The sequence below is a fragment of the Empidonax traillii genome, unplaced genomic scaffold (genome assembly GCF_003031625.1).
Source record: "Empidonax traillii isolate 1590-97213 ecotype Southwest subspecies unplaced genomic scaffold, ASM303162v1 scaffold648:size464035, whole genome shotgun sequence".
NCBI classification, from domain to species: Eukaryota; Metazoa; Chordata; class Aves; order Passeriformes; family Tyrannidae; genus Empidonax; species Empidonax traillii.
Window position 1 is genome coordinate 30621 of NW_020955841.1, and position 13227 is coordinate 43847.

Consider the following 13227-nt stretch of genomic DNA (forward strand, 5'->3'; position numbering starts at 1 on the left):
TCACAGGAATCAGAAAGATGCAACTAATCTGACACCATAACTTACCATTGCACAAAAGGTCAAGGTAGGAAACCTTTTCTCACTCTCAACAGGGTATCGCCACAAAAACTGAATATAACAGAGAATGTAGAAATGTGGAAACAGGGCTAGGGGTACAAGGATTTTTCAAATATTCTAAATGCAATTCTCAAAAATGTCACTGCTAGAACCTCTTGGAAAATTAGGAGAGAGCCTCAAAATGAACTGAAAAGCTTATATCTCTTCACATCTTCACATTAAGAACTTGTTTGTATTCCTGTTTTAAGTTTTAGAAAAAAAAGTGTTTTGCCTTCTGTGTTTTCACCTCGCCTCCTCAACATCAGCTAACCTACAGGAATGTAACTACTTCATCAAGTCAAAATTAAAAAGATTCTTAAGGCCTTTTTAATCCTCTAGCACAAACCATGCTACGAGACAAAGAATTCACAGTATCACAGAACTGTCAGGGTTTGAGGGAGCTTCTGGAGATCATCTAGTCCAATGCCCCTGCCAAGGCAGTGTCATCTAGAGCAAGTGATACAGCAATGCGTCCAGGTGGGTTTGGAATGTCTCCAGAGAGAGAGACTCCACGACCTTACTGGGCAGCCTGTTTCAGAGTTCTGTCAGCCTCAATGTAAAGAAGCTGTTCTTCAAATTTAATTCCTAGTAAAACAAAGAAATCAGGCTCAGATGTTCAAACACCGGTACAATTTGTAACAGCGCAACAACTACAGAAGCAACAGATTCTTCCAGTTCCCGACAGCTTCCAGTCGGGACGGGATGGTTAAAGCCGATACCTGGACAAAGCTGCGTTTTTGTTAACAGAGAGAAAATTAACGGCCAGCAGTCACCGTTGTGCAAATCGCATTCTACACAGCTCTGGAAGGTTATTCACTAACAAATCCCCACTCTCAGTTCCACATCAGCTTCAGCAAAGCTATTTTTCGTGACCACCACAGGGAGACCCTCAGACATCAGACCGCGTTGACGATGAGCACGTTTCTGCAGCACAAAGCCCCCAAGCGCCAGCGCTTCTCAACGGTGTGTTCGGAGCCGCCACATCCAGCTGCTCCATTCCCGACAGGACACCTGGGAACGAGCGCCCTTGCCGAGCTCCCGCCCCGCGCACGCGCAGTGCGCCGGGGGGAGGCGGCGGCGCGGCCGCTTCAGTGACGTCAAAACAGCTCGCGACGGCGGCCGCGGTTGCTGCGGAGCCGCTCCTGCCGTCCCGCCGATCCCGGAGTGAGTCCCGCCGATCCCAGAGTCCCGGACCGACTGCCGGTGAGAGCCGAGCGGCAGGGCCGCCTCTCCCTCGCGGGGCGCCTGGGGCATGGCCGGCGGCGGCGGCCGCACGTGGCCTGGGGTGCGGCGGGGCCCCAGCCCCGCCCTGCCCACCGGGGGTCTCGCGGCGCTGTGGCGGGCGGGGTGGGACGGACGGATGGATGGACGGACGGACGGAGGGAGGGAGGGAGAGAGGGTAAGGAGTGTCTCTGGCTTCCCGCGGAGATGAATGCTGTATTTCCTAACCCCGGTACCGCTCTCTTCAGGGGATCTGCCCCTAACCTTAAGGCACTTCCCGGTTCTGCGCGTGGGAAAATCAAGTTTGGCGCGGGGGGAGCTCAGAGGAGCTCCCTGTGCTCTCTCTAGTAATTGTGCCTTAGTAACCATTAGTAACCAAATGATGCAGTATCGCTTAACTCACACTGGGCTTCCTCTCAGCCTGCTGACCGGTGTTTTTATTGCTTTCCAAGATTTTCCTGCACGTCCAGCAACTTCCAGTTTTCAAATCATGGAGGGAGAACAGATTATGGAGGGGCAGCCGCAGGTATTGCAAGAAATATTTTATGTGCATAATGCTACGTGAATAAAAGGAGCATTTTCTCTTTGCTGACCATCTGTTATTTTACAGGTTCCAGAAAACCCGCATTCCGAATACGGTCTCACTGAAAATGTAGAGGTAACAAAGCTGTTGTCGTTGTAAAGTACAGTAGAAGTCACATTCCTGATCAAGGGAAAAAATGTTGAGTCTTGAGTTTAACTTCAGCAAATGTAATGTTCCCAAGAAAGTTAGCTGGAAATCAAGCCAACAGATACCTGTCGCTTGCATAAATGGCTATGAATATATTTTCTGTTGTATTGCTTCCCTTGTACTAAATGGTTCTGAAGTAAATAATGCACCTTTTAATGAGATGGTGGGTTTTTTTAAAGTATCCTATGATCATTATCTATTCTGTCACTATCTATGATATATATACAACTGTATTATCTATTATGCCACAGAAAAAGCCATCTGGATTTTTATTACAGGGAGGGAAATGGAAGGAGTTGATGGTATTTCTGTGGAAGTATCAAAGGGAAAGATTCTTTTCATGTTCTTGTCAATAGAAATATTGTATCAGAATAATCCAAGCTGTCTTTAATTACTTACGGTGAGAAGGAGTAGATGCAGTCCATTCTCTTGCTGTTGGTAACACTGTGGGTTAGAGTAATAAAATCGCAGGGTATTCTGAGGTGCAAGAAACCCACAAGAGTCATCAAAGTTCAGCTCCTGATCCTGCACAGGACAGCCCCAAGAATCACCAGAGGGCATTGTCAAAACACTTCTTGGACTTTGTCAGGTTTGAGGCTGTGACCACTTCCCTGGGGAGCCTGATCTATTTCTCAGCCAACTGCTGGATGAAAAGGCTTTTCCTAAAATCCAGTCTAACCCTCCCCTGTCACAGCTTCATGCCATTCACCAGAGAGGACATTGGCATCTGCCCCTCTGCTCTGCCATGTGAGGAAGTTGTAGACTGCAGTGAGGTCTCCCCTCAGTCTCCTCCAGGCTGAACAGACCAACTGACCTCCTTGTATGCTCCTCCTCCTCCAAGCTGTTCCTCATATGTTTTCTGCTCTAGACTCTTCACCATCTTAGTAGCTCTTTTTTGGATGATCTCTAATAGCTTTATATTCTTCCTATATTGTGGTGCCCAAAGCTGCACACAGTATTCCAGGTGAGGCTGCACCAGCACAGAGTAGAGCGGGACAGTCCCGTCCTACCTCTATGGCATTTATTTACTATTCCTTATTAAAGAAAAGCCTTCAGTCTCTCTCTATTAGAAGGTCCTGCTCTGTGCTCAGCTTTTGCAGAAACTATTCTTAAACATCTTTTGTGATTCATCCCCCTGATAACTACTTGTCTGTGTGCCTCAGCTTCCACCACAGAACTGTAACACGTTTGATACAATGGTCCTGTGTCGGTAGATTTATGTATCTTGCGTTGAATACATTTGGTTTACTGGCAGTGATAGGGTATAATTTTTTAACTACACTTTAATGGTGTAAGAAAGATGATTTCTGACCAAAAAGCACATGGAAGCATTTTCTTTAATGTGTCCATCAGTACTTTAATAGAGCATGGTCTCAAAGTATTCAACTTTAGCAGAGTCCCCTTTGTCAGACTTCACCTGAGTTTCTTATGCTTTTAGCATTTTGTATTAGAAGCACATGCATACAGGAACCATGTAATTGAGACTGCTCTTGTTAGTAGTGATTCCTTTCTTAGTGGTGTAGAATTCAAATCTGTGAATGCAAAAGCAGAAATAATAATTATACAGATTGGATATCTTCTGGAAAACTGTCTACTTGCTAACATTGTTTCCCTAAGATGTAAGAATTTAACAGAAGGCTCCTCTGGATTAGGTTTTTGTTCAAGGAAAAATACACACTTAAATTTTCTTAAAAGATGTAAAGAAGTTATTGCTAGTGAATTGCGTAGAGATGGGTATTTTGTACTTCCAAAGTAGACGTGGCTGCTGTTATCAGTGTGGATTCACTTTTATATTTCAGAGGATAGTAGAAAATGAGAAACTAAATGCAGAGAAAACATCAAAGCAGAAGGTTGATCTTCAGTCATTACCCACACGTGCCTACTTGGATCAGACAGTTGTACCTATCTTGCTACAGGGACTTGCTGTTCTTGCAAAAGAGAGGTAAGATGCTTCAGTGTCCCTTCTGTTCTTGGCAAAACGTAGGTCTCAAACTTGGGCAGCACATCACCTTTCAGGCACGTGGTTCTGGTAGTTGCGCACCACACATTGTTCTGGTAGTCATAAGAACGTCATTACAACAGGTTTATGAACCTACATATTACTGTGATTGACTGTGCAGGATGTGTTCCCCACTGAGGTGTTTATCATGCTATCATGCTTATTAGGTGCTTATGGCATGATAAGAGTTATTTATTTAATTCATGATCTCACAATGAGGTGTGCTACTGCGAAAGTTTTGGAGGGAAAAATGGGGTTGTTTTTGTTACTAGTTTTATCAGATAATGCACCTTATAAAAGTAAGGCAAGAAGTTGTTCTAGTTCTGAAGATTTTTGTAGTGTGAAATTATAAAGAGTTCTGCAAGCAGGACAAATCAGGCCTGACATGCATCATTGTTGCAGATTAAAAGGCTTTCTGAAAAGTCAGGCTGACCCTGCACTGTCAACACAGTAAGAATCAAACTGATAGTTTAATCCTCTGAGTGAAGATTGTGCTGTCAAGGTGCCCCAAATCTCTTACCAGTCAATGTAGAAGGGTATCCTTCAGTAACAGTAAACAGCTGTTTGTCTTAGCCAAATTAATTTCGAGCCTTTTTCGTGTATCCTCGCTAGTGGCAAGTAGTACTGCATGTAACCATCACTCAGTTTCACTGAAATAACAAAATTAAAAGCTGGTATGAATGACTATAATGGCATCATGGCACCTACAGTCAGAACAACCATCAGCAGTGTCTTAACTTCAGAAGGAGTTGTGAATTTGAACTGCAGGGTACAGACAGCTAATTAGGCAAAATCAAGCACCTAGGAAGGTCCACCGTGTGTGTACACCTGAGCAGGGTGCAGATCTTCGGCCGACATCTGTGAGAGTTCTGCTGCACACTCAGTGTAAAACACCTGTGAGATTCATACCCCACACTTAACACTCTGGATACTTGTGTTACAGGCTAACTTTTTCCTTCATCTTTTTTATTTTTTTTTTAATTTATTTAAATCTTTGCTATGGAAGAAGCTTTTTTAATGAGGACTCATCACATGAGTGAAACTGGACCATTGATAGGAGAGGTTGGGGAATGTATAGGTATAAAATATAACAGTATCAAACTGGCAGGTCAAATTGGCTGTTCAGTGGAGCATAGTAACCCCTTGGGAGTGAGAGAGCTGAGCTATCAGCTCTGCTGTATAATCTGATTAAAATCAAAGTGGAAAGTAACTAGTGGATGCCAAGTTCTTTTTCTGAGGAATATAAAAATATTCAGGGAACAGCCCAGTCCAGTCCATCTGATGGCTATGCCTGGAATTCAGTAGAAATTATGCAGGATAGTGAGCCAGATGGATCAACTACATATTTGGAAGGAGTCAACACAAGTTTTTGTCAGGTGTTGTAATTGTCTTAGAGTTTATTGAAGGAGTCACCAAACACATGTAAAGAAAAATGCAGATGATACAGTCTTTTTTAAAAATTTCCAAAAAGTTTCTCATACAGCTGTTCACTGAAAGCTTTTAAAGAGACTTAGTTGCTGTGGGATTAAAGGAAAAGTCTTTATACGGATGGAGAACTGAATGGACAAAATAAAGGGTAGAACTATATAGTGAATTTTCATGGTGAAAAAAGATCAACATTAGAATCACAGAAAGTATAATTTGTATCAGTTTGAAGAAGAGGCTGACAACATTTGTTAATGACACTGAGTTTTACAGGCTAGGTATGGGTGTTTTGGTTTCTTTTAGTTTTGGGGGTTTTTTTAAGTTGATCAATTGTAATTGCACAGGAATGTCATAAAACTCTCAAGACTGCTATGAAAAATTGAAACTATGGCAAAAAGCAAAAGATTGAATCCAAATAAACAGAAAGTTTTAGACCTAGGAGGGTAGTGACAAATGCTAGTGACAAAATGTTAGATGCTGAGTTGACAATTACCAGTAGGAAAAAATATCTTTTTACCTGTTACATGTATATGCCAATGCATTGCTCTAATAAAAAATAATTTCTGAATGGTAGGACTTAGAAACTGAAGGAGTAAAAACAACTTAAGAAATTGAAGGGGTAAAGAACAAGCATAATATCATTATTTAAATTTACAATGTTCTTGTATTTTTAATATTATGTGTAATTCCAACTCTCCTGTATTCTAGTAGAATGTGAAAAAATAAGAAGAGTGACAAGGTGGTCAGAAGAAATACGTCTGTCTACAAAGTGACTGAATAGATAATATCTAGAAAAGAGACTTTTACCTCTTCTGATACAATAGTGGAATTAAGTGAAAGAGGTAGCAAATTTATAATGAATAAAAGGAGCTGATCCTTCTCAGGTCACATAATTAAGCTATGTAATTTTTTTTGCCTTAGGTTGAGGACATTAAGGTCTTTATTTGTGCTCAAGAGGTCAAAACTGTAAAGGAATCCACCCAGGACTCTTAAGGGTTGTAGCTCAGAAATTGGTACATGCTTGGGAACCAAAAGGATTGTCCAGAAAAATATCTCTCTACATTTCTTCCATTTCTTATGCTTCTTTATAGGCATATTTGTTCACTGCCAAAACTTTTGTCTGACCAAATGTGGAATAATTGAGTTTGTCATTCTGTGGACAAAATCCTGATTAGCATGATTCATGCACTGTAACTGGAGGAGCTTTTTAAAAGAAGAAAAAAACCCAACAAAACAACAACAAAAAAAAACCACACCAAAAAAAAAAACACACCACAGACTAAGGCCAGTGATCAGAACTGTTTATTATTGACTCCTTGCAAGTTACAGCACTTCTCAAACTTGAAGTTTTGTTGTGTTCATTTTGGTTGCCAGAAACAATGAGAACAACTTTAATGCATAAAGCTACACAATAACCAGTTGAAGAAAATGAAGAAAAAAAGCACTGACAGATTCAGTTTTACTTTATATAGAATGAGTTAAAGAAATAGGCAAATGCATGTCACGTCTAATCATGTACATACGGTATTTATACTTACAGACTATACCCTAGTTTTAGGGATGTAACTGTAGCAATTTAGTGACATTGAAACAACAGAGACTAAGGCCCTTTTTTAAAAACTTTCTCATTGGACATAAACTGGAAATTCAGAGTCACTCTAGGTAGTCAGCCATCCCTAAATCAATGCTGGTAAGTGTTTGGGAGGAGTTACGTTGCTTTTAAGAGATGGCGATCAGTTCTTCAGCTACCTACCTAATTTCATATAACAAAAAATAATTGCTTTTGATTTACTTTTTTTTCTTTACAGACCGCCCAATCCCATTGAATTTCTAGCAGCATATCTTTTAAAAAACAAGTCACAATTTGAAGACCGAAATTAGCTCCATAAAAATGAGGACAGTTTGGCTGCTAGACTGAAATGCTCATTCACCGCTGTTTGTTTCCTGCTGTAAAAATCCTTTGGCCATGTCGTCGTCTTTCTTAACTGCACAATTTGCTGTACCTTTTGAGTTATTTAATAAAGAACACTTTACATTTAATTTGTTGTCTTGTTTTAAACTAGGTATTAGGAGACTTTCAAAATAAAGTACTGAAACTACACTGCTGGAGGAAAGTCTGAATAATTCCATGGGGCTATGTCACTGAAAGCATGGAACAAAGGGGAACAATTTATTATGGGAATCACATGGATGATAATGTATATAACTGTATTGGATTTTTAGATAGCATCCTGCCACATGCAACATGCCTAAACAGAAAGCAAACAAATGAAGAACAATTAAAATTTCTTTTGAGGAAGCATTGATTAAGTAGAGAGGAGAGAACGTACTTCAAAAGACCAGGAAATGGGTTTAGTTAAAACAGACAATTAGATCCCGCAGCTGAATAGATCACCTACAGACAGTGGCCAGCATTTCACATACTTACATTAGTGAAATGTGCTGTTCAACACTTGTCACTGATCTCCTCTGATTGGGGTGCTGGATTTAGCTGAAACACAGAATAAAGTTTGAAGTAACTTATAAAGGTTCTGCAGTTCAGTTCTCTGTGCTGCTACTCCCAGCCGGGGTGATTTTTCTCTGTTAAAGATGGAATCATCAAGTTGGGATGGACCCATAAGGATCATCAAGTCCAACTCTCTCCTGCTCACTGGACCACCTAAATATAAATCATATGATTTAGAGTATCATCCAGATGCTCCTTGAATTCTCACAGGCTTGGTGCTGTGACCACTTCCCTGGGGAGCCTGTTCCAGGAACCAACCACCCTCTGGGTGAGGAATCTGGACATCTTTTTCTGATGTCTGGGATAATCCTAATCTAAGCAGTAAAATACCAAGTAATCTGATTTTTTTATCGCCTTGGGTTTACTAAAGTGTCTTGTTTTCATTTGGTCTTCCCAAATGTTTTCTTAACCTTTTTTTCTGACCCTTTCTTTATTTTTCCTATAATCTCAGTAGAGCTAAAGGCCACAAACCTTACTGTACAATATAAAAAGTTGCAGCAGAAGACAGGATCAGAAGAAAAAGAATTAAGACAAAAACCACTATTTTGTCAAATAATAGTATAAAAGCTCTGAAAATAGGAATATTATGACTCTAAACTGACTCATTAAGTTACTGGCAATTGGTACACAGCCCTCTGAATTCCCAGATCTTGGAGGTCTTTTCCAACCCAATCTATTCTATGATTTTATGATTTTTGTTTTTTGACACTTTTGACAAGGACCATAACTAATGTTCACTAGCACTGGATACTGGATCCTGGAATCCAGATTATGCATAGCCCTGTTTTTCAGAGACTGGGAGAATAAACATAATTTTTTTTGACAGTGACAGAAATGGCAAAACTTGGCCTCCAAGAGTAGCTGAATTAATCAAAATCCTAAATTTTTATTAAAATATTTTTAATATTGCCATCTTACCATTGCCATTCAGTGTTTCTTAGGTAATTGCTTTAATATAGCGAGCAGTTAAAACCTTTAAATTAAATTCTTGCTGCAAGGATTGGTTTCTCTCCATGTGCTATGAAAGGCTGCATATTTTTTGGTAATTAGGCATAAATTCACACAAGAGAGACTTGGGTCTCTCATTTGACTTGTTCCTGTAACAGTTTAAAGATACACACTGTATTTGGAGTATAGTAAGAATTATTTTCCTTACTTCTCTGACATGTAGTTGACTTTCCTATGGTAATCTGAAGATTTTTTTTTTTTAACACAGCTTTTCTTCTTTAATAGTGTAGATACATGGATGTAAGAGTGGCCAGAAGATAAATTCTTCAGAGGGAAAAAATTAACTTTTCAATAGTCTACAAACTTGCAGGGAACGGAGGTCTTGCCATTACTCCCAATAGGAAGGCTCTCACTATTTTACATATATATTAGTATGGTAACAGGGAAACACTGAATTAGTGCAGTCTGGGAGCAGTAAAATTGGGGAACAAGTAAAAGCTGAAAGAAGTCTGCAAACCCAAAATCGAGCCTAAAAAGCTTTATTTTGGAAAATGTACCAAAATTGTGGAATGAGATTACTAATTCTATTGCATTGTGGTGAACACAGTCTCCATCAAACCTTGACACTTTAAAAGATACTGAAAGGATTTTAACAACAGTGTTTTGACTTTCTGGAATGAGTAATAACATTTAAGTGAAGACAAGGAGACACCGTAAAGACTTGGTACTGCTATTTTTGTTGCTAAAGTGGCATTCCAAGATTTCACAAGTAACACCTTGGCAAGACAATTTTTAAAAGTAGGGGGAATTTATGCTGCTCCCCAGTTTCAATGTTGAGAATTTGGGCAAGGCTGTACAAAAAGCAGCAGTTCTAATATTAATCCTCCCTCAACAGAGCAATTTTCTAATTGTGATAAGTAAAGGCACCGGTTTTATTCCAAGCAAATTAAAATAAAAAGGGGGTATTAACAAAAGAACTATTTCTGTATATTTACTAACTTCTAGGCGTACCATGGAGTCTGTAAGGTAAAGGGTCCTGTCTGGACCTAACACCAGGGAATCTTCTGCGGCCAGGAACAGGGAACAAATTATAAATAAAAATATATTTCTCTGTGCCATGTGGATACAGAGAGAGGCCCTCCATGCCTTGCAGTGTGGGGATGATGCAAGACCCCCCTGTACGAGCCCAGGGGAGATAAGTAACAACTAGCCAAAAAGGTAACACCCACCTCCAAAGCAGGAAAATTACCTTTTAAGGCAACAAACGGACAATGAATGAATATTTAACAACTGATATCGAAAGGGTACAAAAAGCCTGGTTTTCAAACAATGTGTGTGTGTCTCAGGCGGGGCACTTGCCCCCCAGACCACCCAGCGCTGTTTGCTTTATTATCGCTTGCTTAATAAATTTATCAACTTTTAATTGGAATTGAGTTGTCTAAATTCTTAAACTAACTTATAATACTAATCATACCTCAATTCAGAATACAGAGAAATCACACTTCTCACCTTACAGTAACACCTGTCAAGCAGCTGCACAAAATTTGAAATACTCTGTTTTTCTACACAACTCTTGCGTCAACCTAGAATCCCAAAGCACTGGTACCAGTCCTAAGGTGAGCTGTCCCTGCCAGCAGCATGCCATCTACTCAACTGCTGGCATCACTAGTACATCATGTCATCTGCTGTTGCTTTCCCATCCAGTCTAGAGATTTAATTCAAGAGAATGAAAGAGCCATGTTCACAAGGGGATGACATTGGAAGATTTTACTACAGCAGCTTCTCTGGGCAGCCTTCTCTGAGAAAATAAGTTTAAATGTTACTAGCAGCAGTCCTAAGAATTAAATCTTAGTGATTCCTGCAAAGGTATGACAAATCAATGAGAAAAGTGCAACCATTTTCCTTTACTTGTTAAACTGGCTTCACCAGCTGGGATCTGCTGCACAGAGACTACTCTGTAACAGGAACAAGTATTAAGTTACTATCTGAATAACCAGACCATACCTGAATAATCCAGTTCTCAGTTACAAAAGATGAAGTCCAAATTTTCAAAGCATTTACTTCTTTCAAACGTTCCCCACTAGAAACCAATGAAAATTCTGTGAAGAGACTTGACAGATGCTTGCTATCCCAATTTAATCCAGAAAGAAAGAAGTACTATTTGTCCACAGTTCTGAAGGCTTCAAAATAAATGTATTTAACTTGGAAGTACAAATAGATGTAGAGAAAAAGCTTAAAGAAATATTTGAAAATGGCAACTTCAGATGTATGACAGGCCACTGCTAAGTAGCTGAAAGCCATTATCTCTTGTTTTTTGAACAATTTTTTTTTTTTTCTCCATAGTGCCCTAGGTGAGTCAGCAGATGCTCTAAATAGCAGTAAAATTGAGCAGAAAATAAAATGGAATACCTGGTTTACACCACGGCACACCATGCAAGGTGACTATTTTAGATCTCCAATATCCAGAAGTTACTATTCAGTAACTGTGAAAGGATTATATATGAGTCATATGGAGTATTTTGAAGTCTGCCTTTTTAACTGCTTCTACCGAGAACATTATATTTTACCTTGAAGGGAACAGTGACAGAAGAAAGGATTTCCCACTAAAAGCAATTCTGATCAAAGGATTCTACATCCTCATATTCTGAAGCCTATTACCACCTAAAAATACAGTTTGACTTGCCAAAGCTGCTTCTTTTTTTTTTTTTTTTTTTTTTTTTTTTTGCATCTCCAATTTATCAAGGACTTTCTCCAAAATCAGTACATGTCTTTGAGCTATCGATTTTATTTTCTGAAGTGCTGTCACCATTGTAAATGCAGTCTGATTCTTCTCTCTCCCCAACAGACTTCCTAGAAATAAAACAGCTGCTTTCAAACAAATGAAAAATGTGAAAAATTCTGAAAGATACAAGCAGTTGAAACCAGTATGTTGGAAAGGAAACATGAGAAGAATCCCTATGCCTGCCATGCTTGAGAGAGTACAGGTTTTGATATATTCTTATCATTGTACTAATTACATAACAAATTATTCTTAGCCAAGCCTTAGCTTGTGTTCCCTATTCTATTTCATAGCCAGGATTCATTTTAAGGGTGACTACATAGCCTAGATCACAGAAGTACAGAATGCCAGCTGTTACAGAAACAGTCATTTTACCATGATGAAAAGATGATCAGCACCGTTTCTGCTCATGTTCCTCATTCAAATACAGTTTTAAGTGAGGGCTTCAAATGTAAATGTGCCATGACTAATTATGGGGCAGTTTACATCAGTGCTAGTGCAACAGTGACTAGGAATGTGTCATATTCCTATTCCCAGTATGCTTTTAGCTCTCTTCTCAAAGTTTGCTTTGCAATTATGCAAAGCAAACTTTGTAACAGACTTGTTTTCTGAGAGGAGCCCAGATTTGTAAAAGGCTGCTGGGTGGTTAAGAAGTATTTACAGGATGAATAATTACCCACCGATATTATCTCAGGTGCTATTACATTATATAGGAAGTGGAGATATTTCTCTGGTAAGGACAATGAAGTTTGGGGGGGTGGGTATCTGTTTTTAGTAGTAGAAGGAAGGACTGCTTGGAACAGCAGGTTCCTTAGATGCAAAATGACAGTTTGCAAAGAGAAAAACCTAAGGTAACAGTGAACAGCTTCCTGAGAAGGGAGAGGACAGGAAGCAGGCATTGTGAAAAGCATGACAGGAAAGAATGCAAAATAAACCACATGCAAGAGGACAAGGAGAGCAGAAACCAAGAGAGAATAGACCTTGAAAGCTGGACCAGGTGAAAACGTGTCATCCAAGCTGGGCACAGGGAGTTACTTGAGGAAAACCCTGCATGCTAAGGACACACTAACTGGCAAGTCACTCTTGCCACCCTTTGCCTTCATGCTTTTCTTCCAGGTAAGGAACAAACTGCAAACAAACACACACATGTAGCAGTGATCTCTGCTTCAAGGTTATGCAGACTTGGGGGACTGTCCATGCATTGTGTCAGCTCTGCCCTGCACATCAGAGAAAAATGATAGAGATACCAGCTCTGAACAGATAAGTGCTCCTGTTACTGTTCCCCATACAAACAGTGCTTGGAAGAACTACAGACAAAGCAGGAGTATCTCCCAGCTTAACCCTTGATTCACAGTATTGCACTGACAGGTCAGCCCACTTTCTCAGTCTGTCACTTGAACCATTCCATACCTCCATGTCCTGAGCACCAGGAAGCCCAGCACTGCCATCTTCTATCTAACTCACAGAATATCCTGAGTTGGAAGGGACCCACAAGGATCATCAAAATCCTACTCCTGGACCCA

General features: G+C 40.0%; 1 protein-coding gene across 1 annotated transcript; it reads left to right on the forward strand.

Annotated features, from left to right (window-relative positions):
• The first annotated feature begins 1163 nt into the window (after nt 1–1163).
• Nucleotides 1164–7572, forward strand: DPY30 (dpy-30 histone methyltransferase complex regulatory subunit). Its single transcript, XM_027899167.1, has 5 exons — nt 1164–1299; nt 1770–1843; nt 1928–1975; nt 3847–3989; nt 7280–7572. The coding sequence occupies exons 2-5, from the start codon at nt 1808–1810 to the stop codon at nt 7350–7352; spliced, it is 300 nt and encodes a 99-aa protein (XP_027754968.1). The 5' UTR covers nt 1164–1299; nt 1770–1807; the 3' UTR covers nt 7353–7572.
• Nucleotides 7573–13227: the final 5655 nt, after the last annotated feature.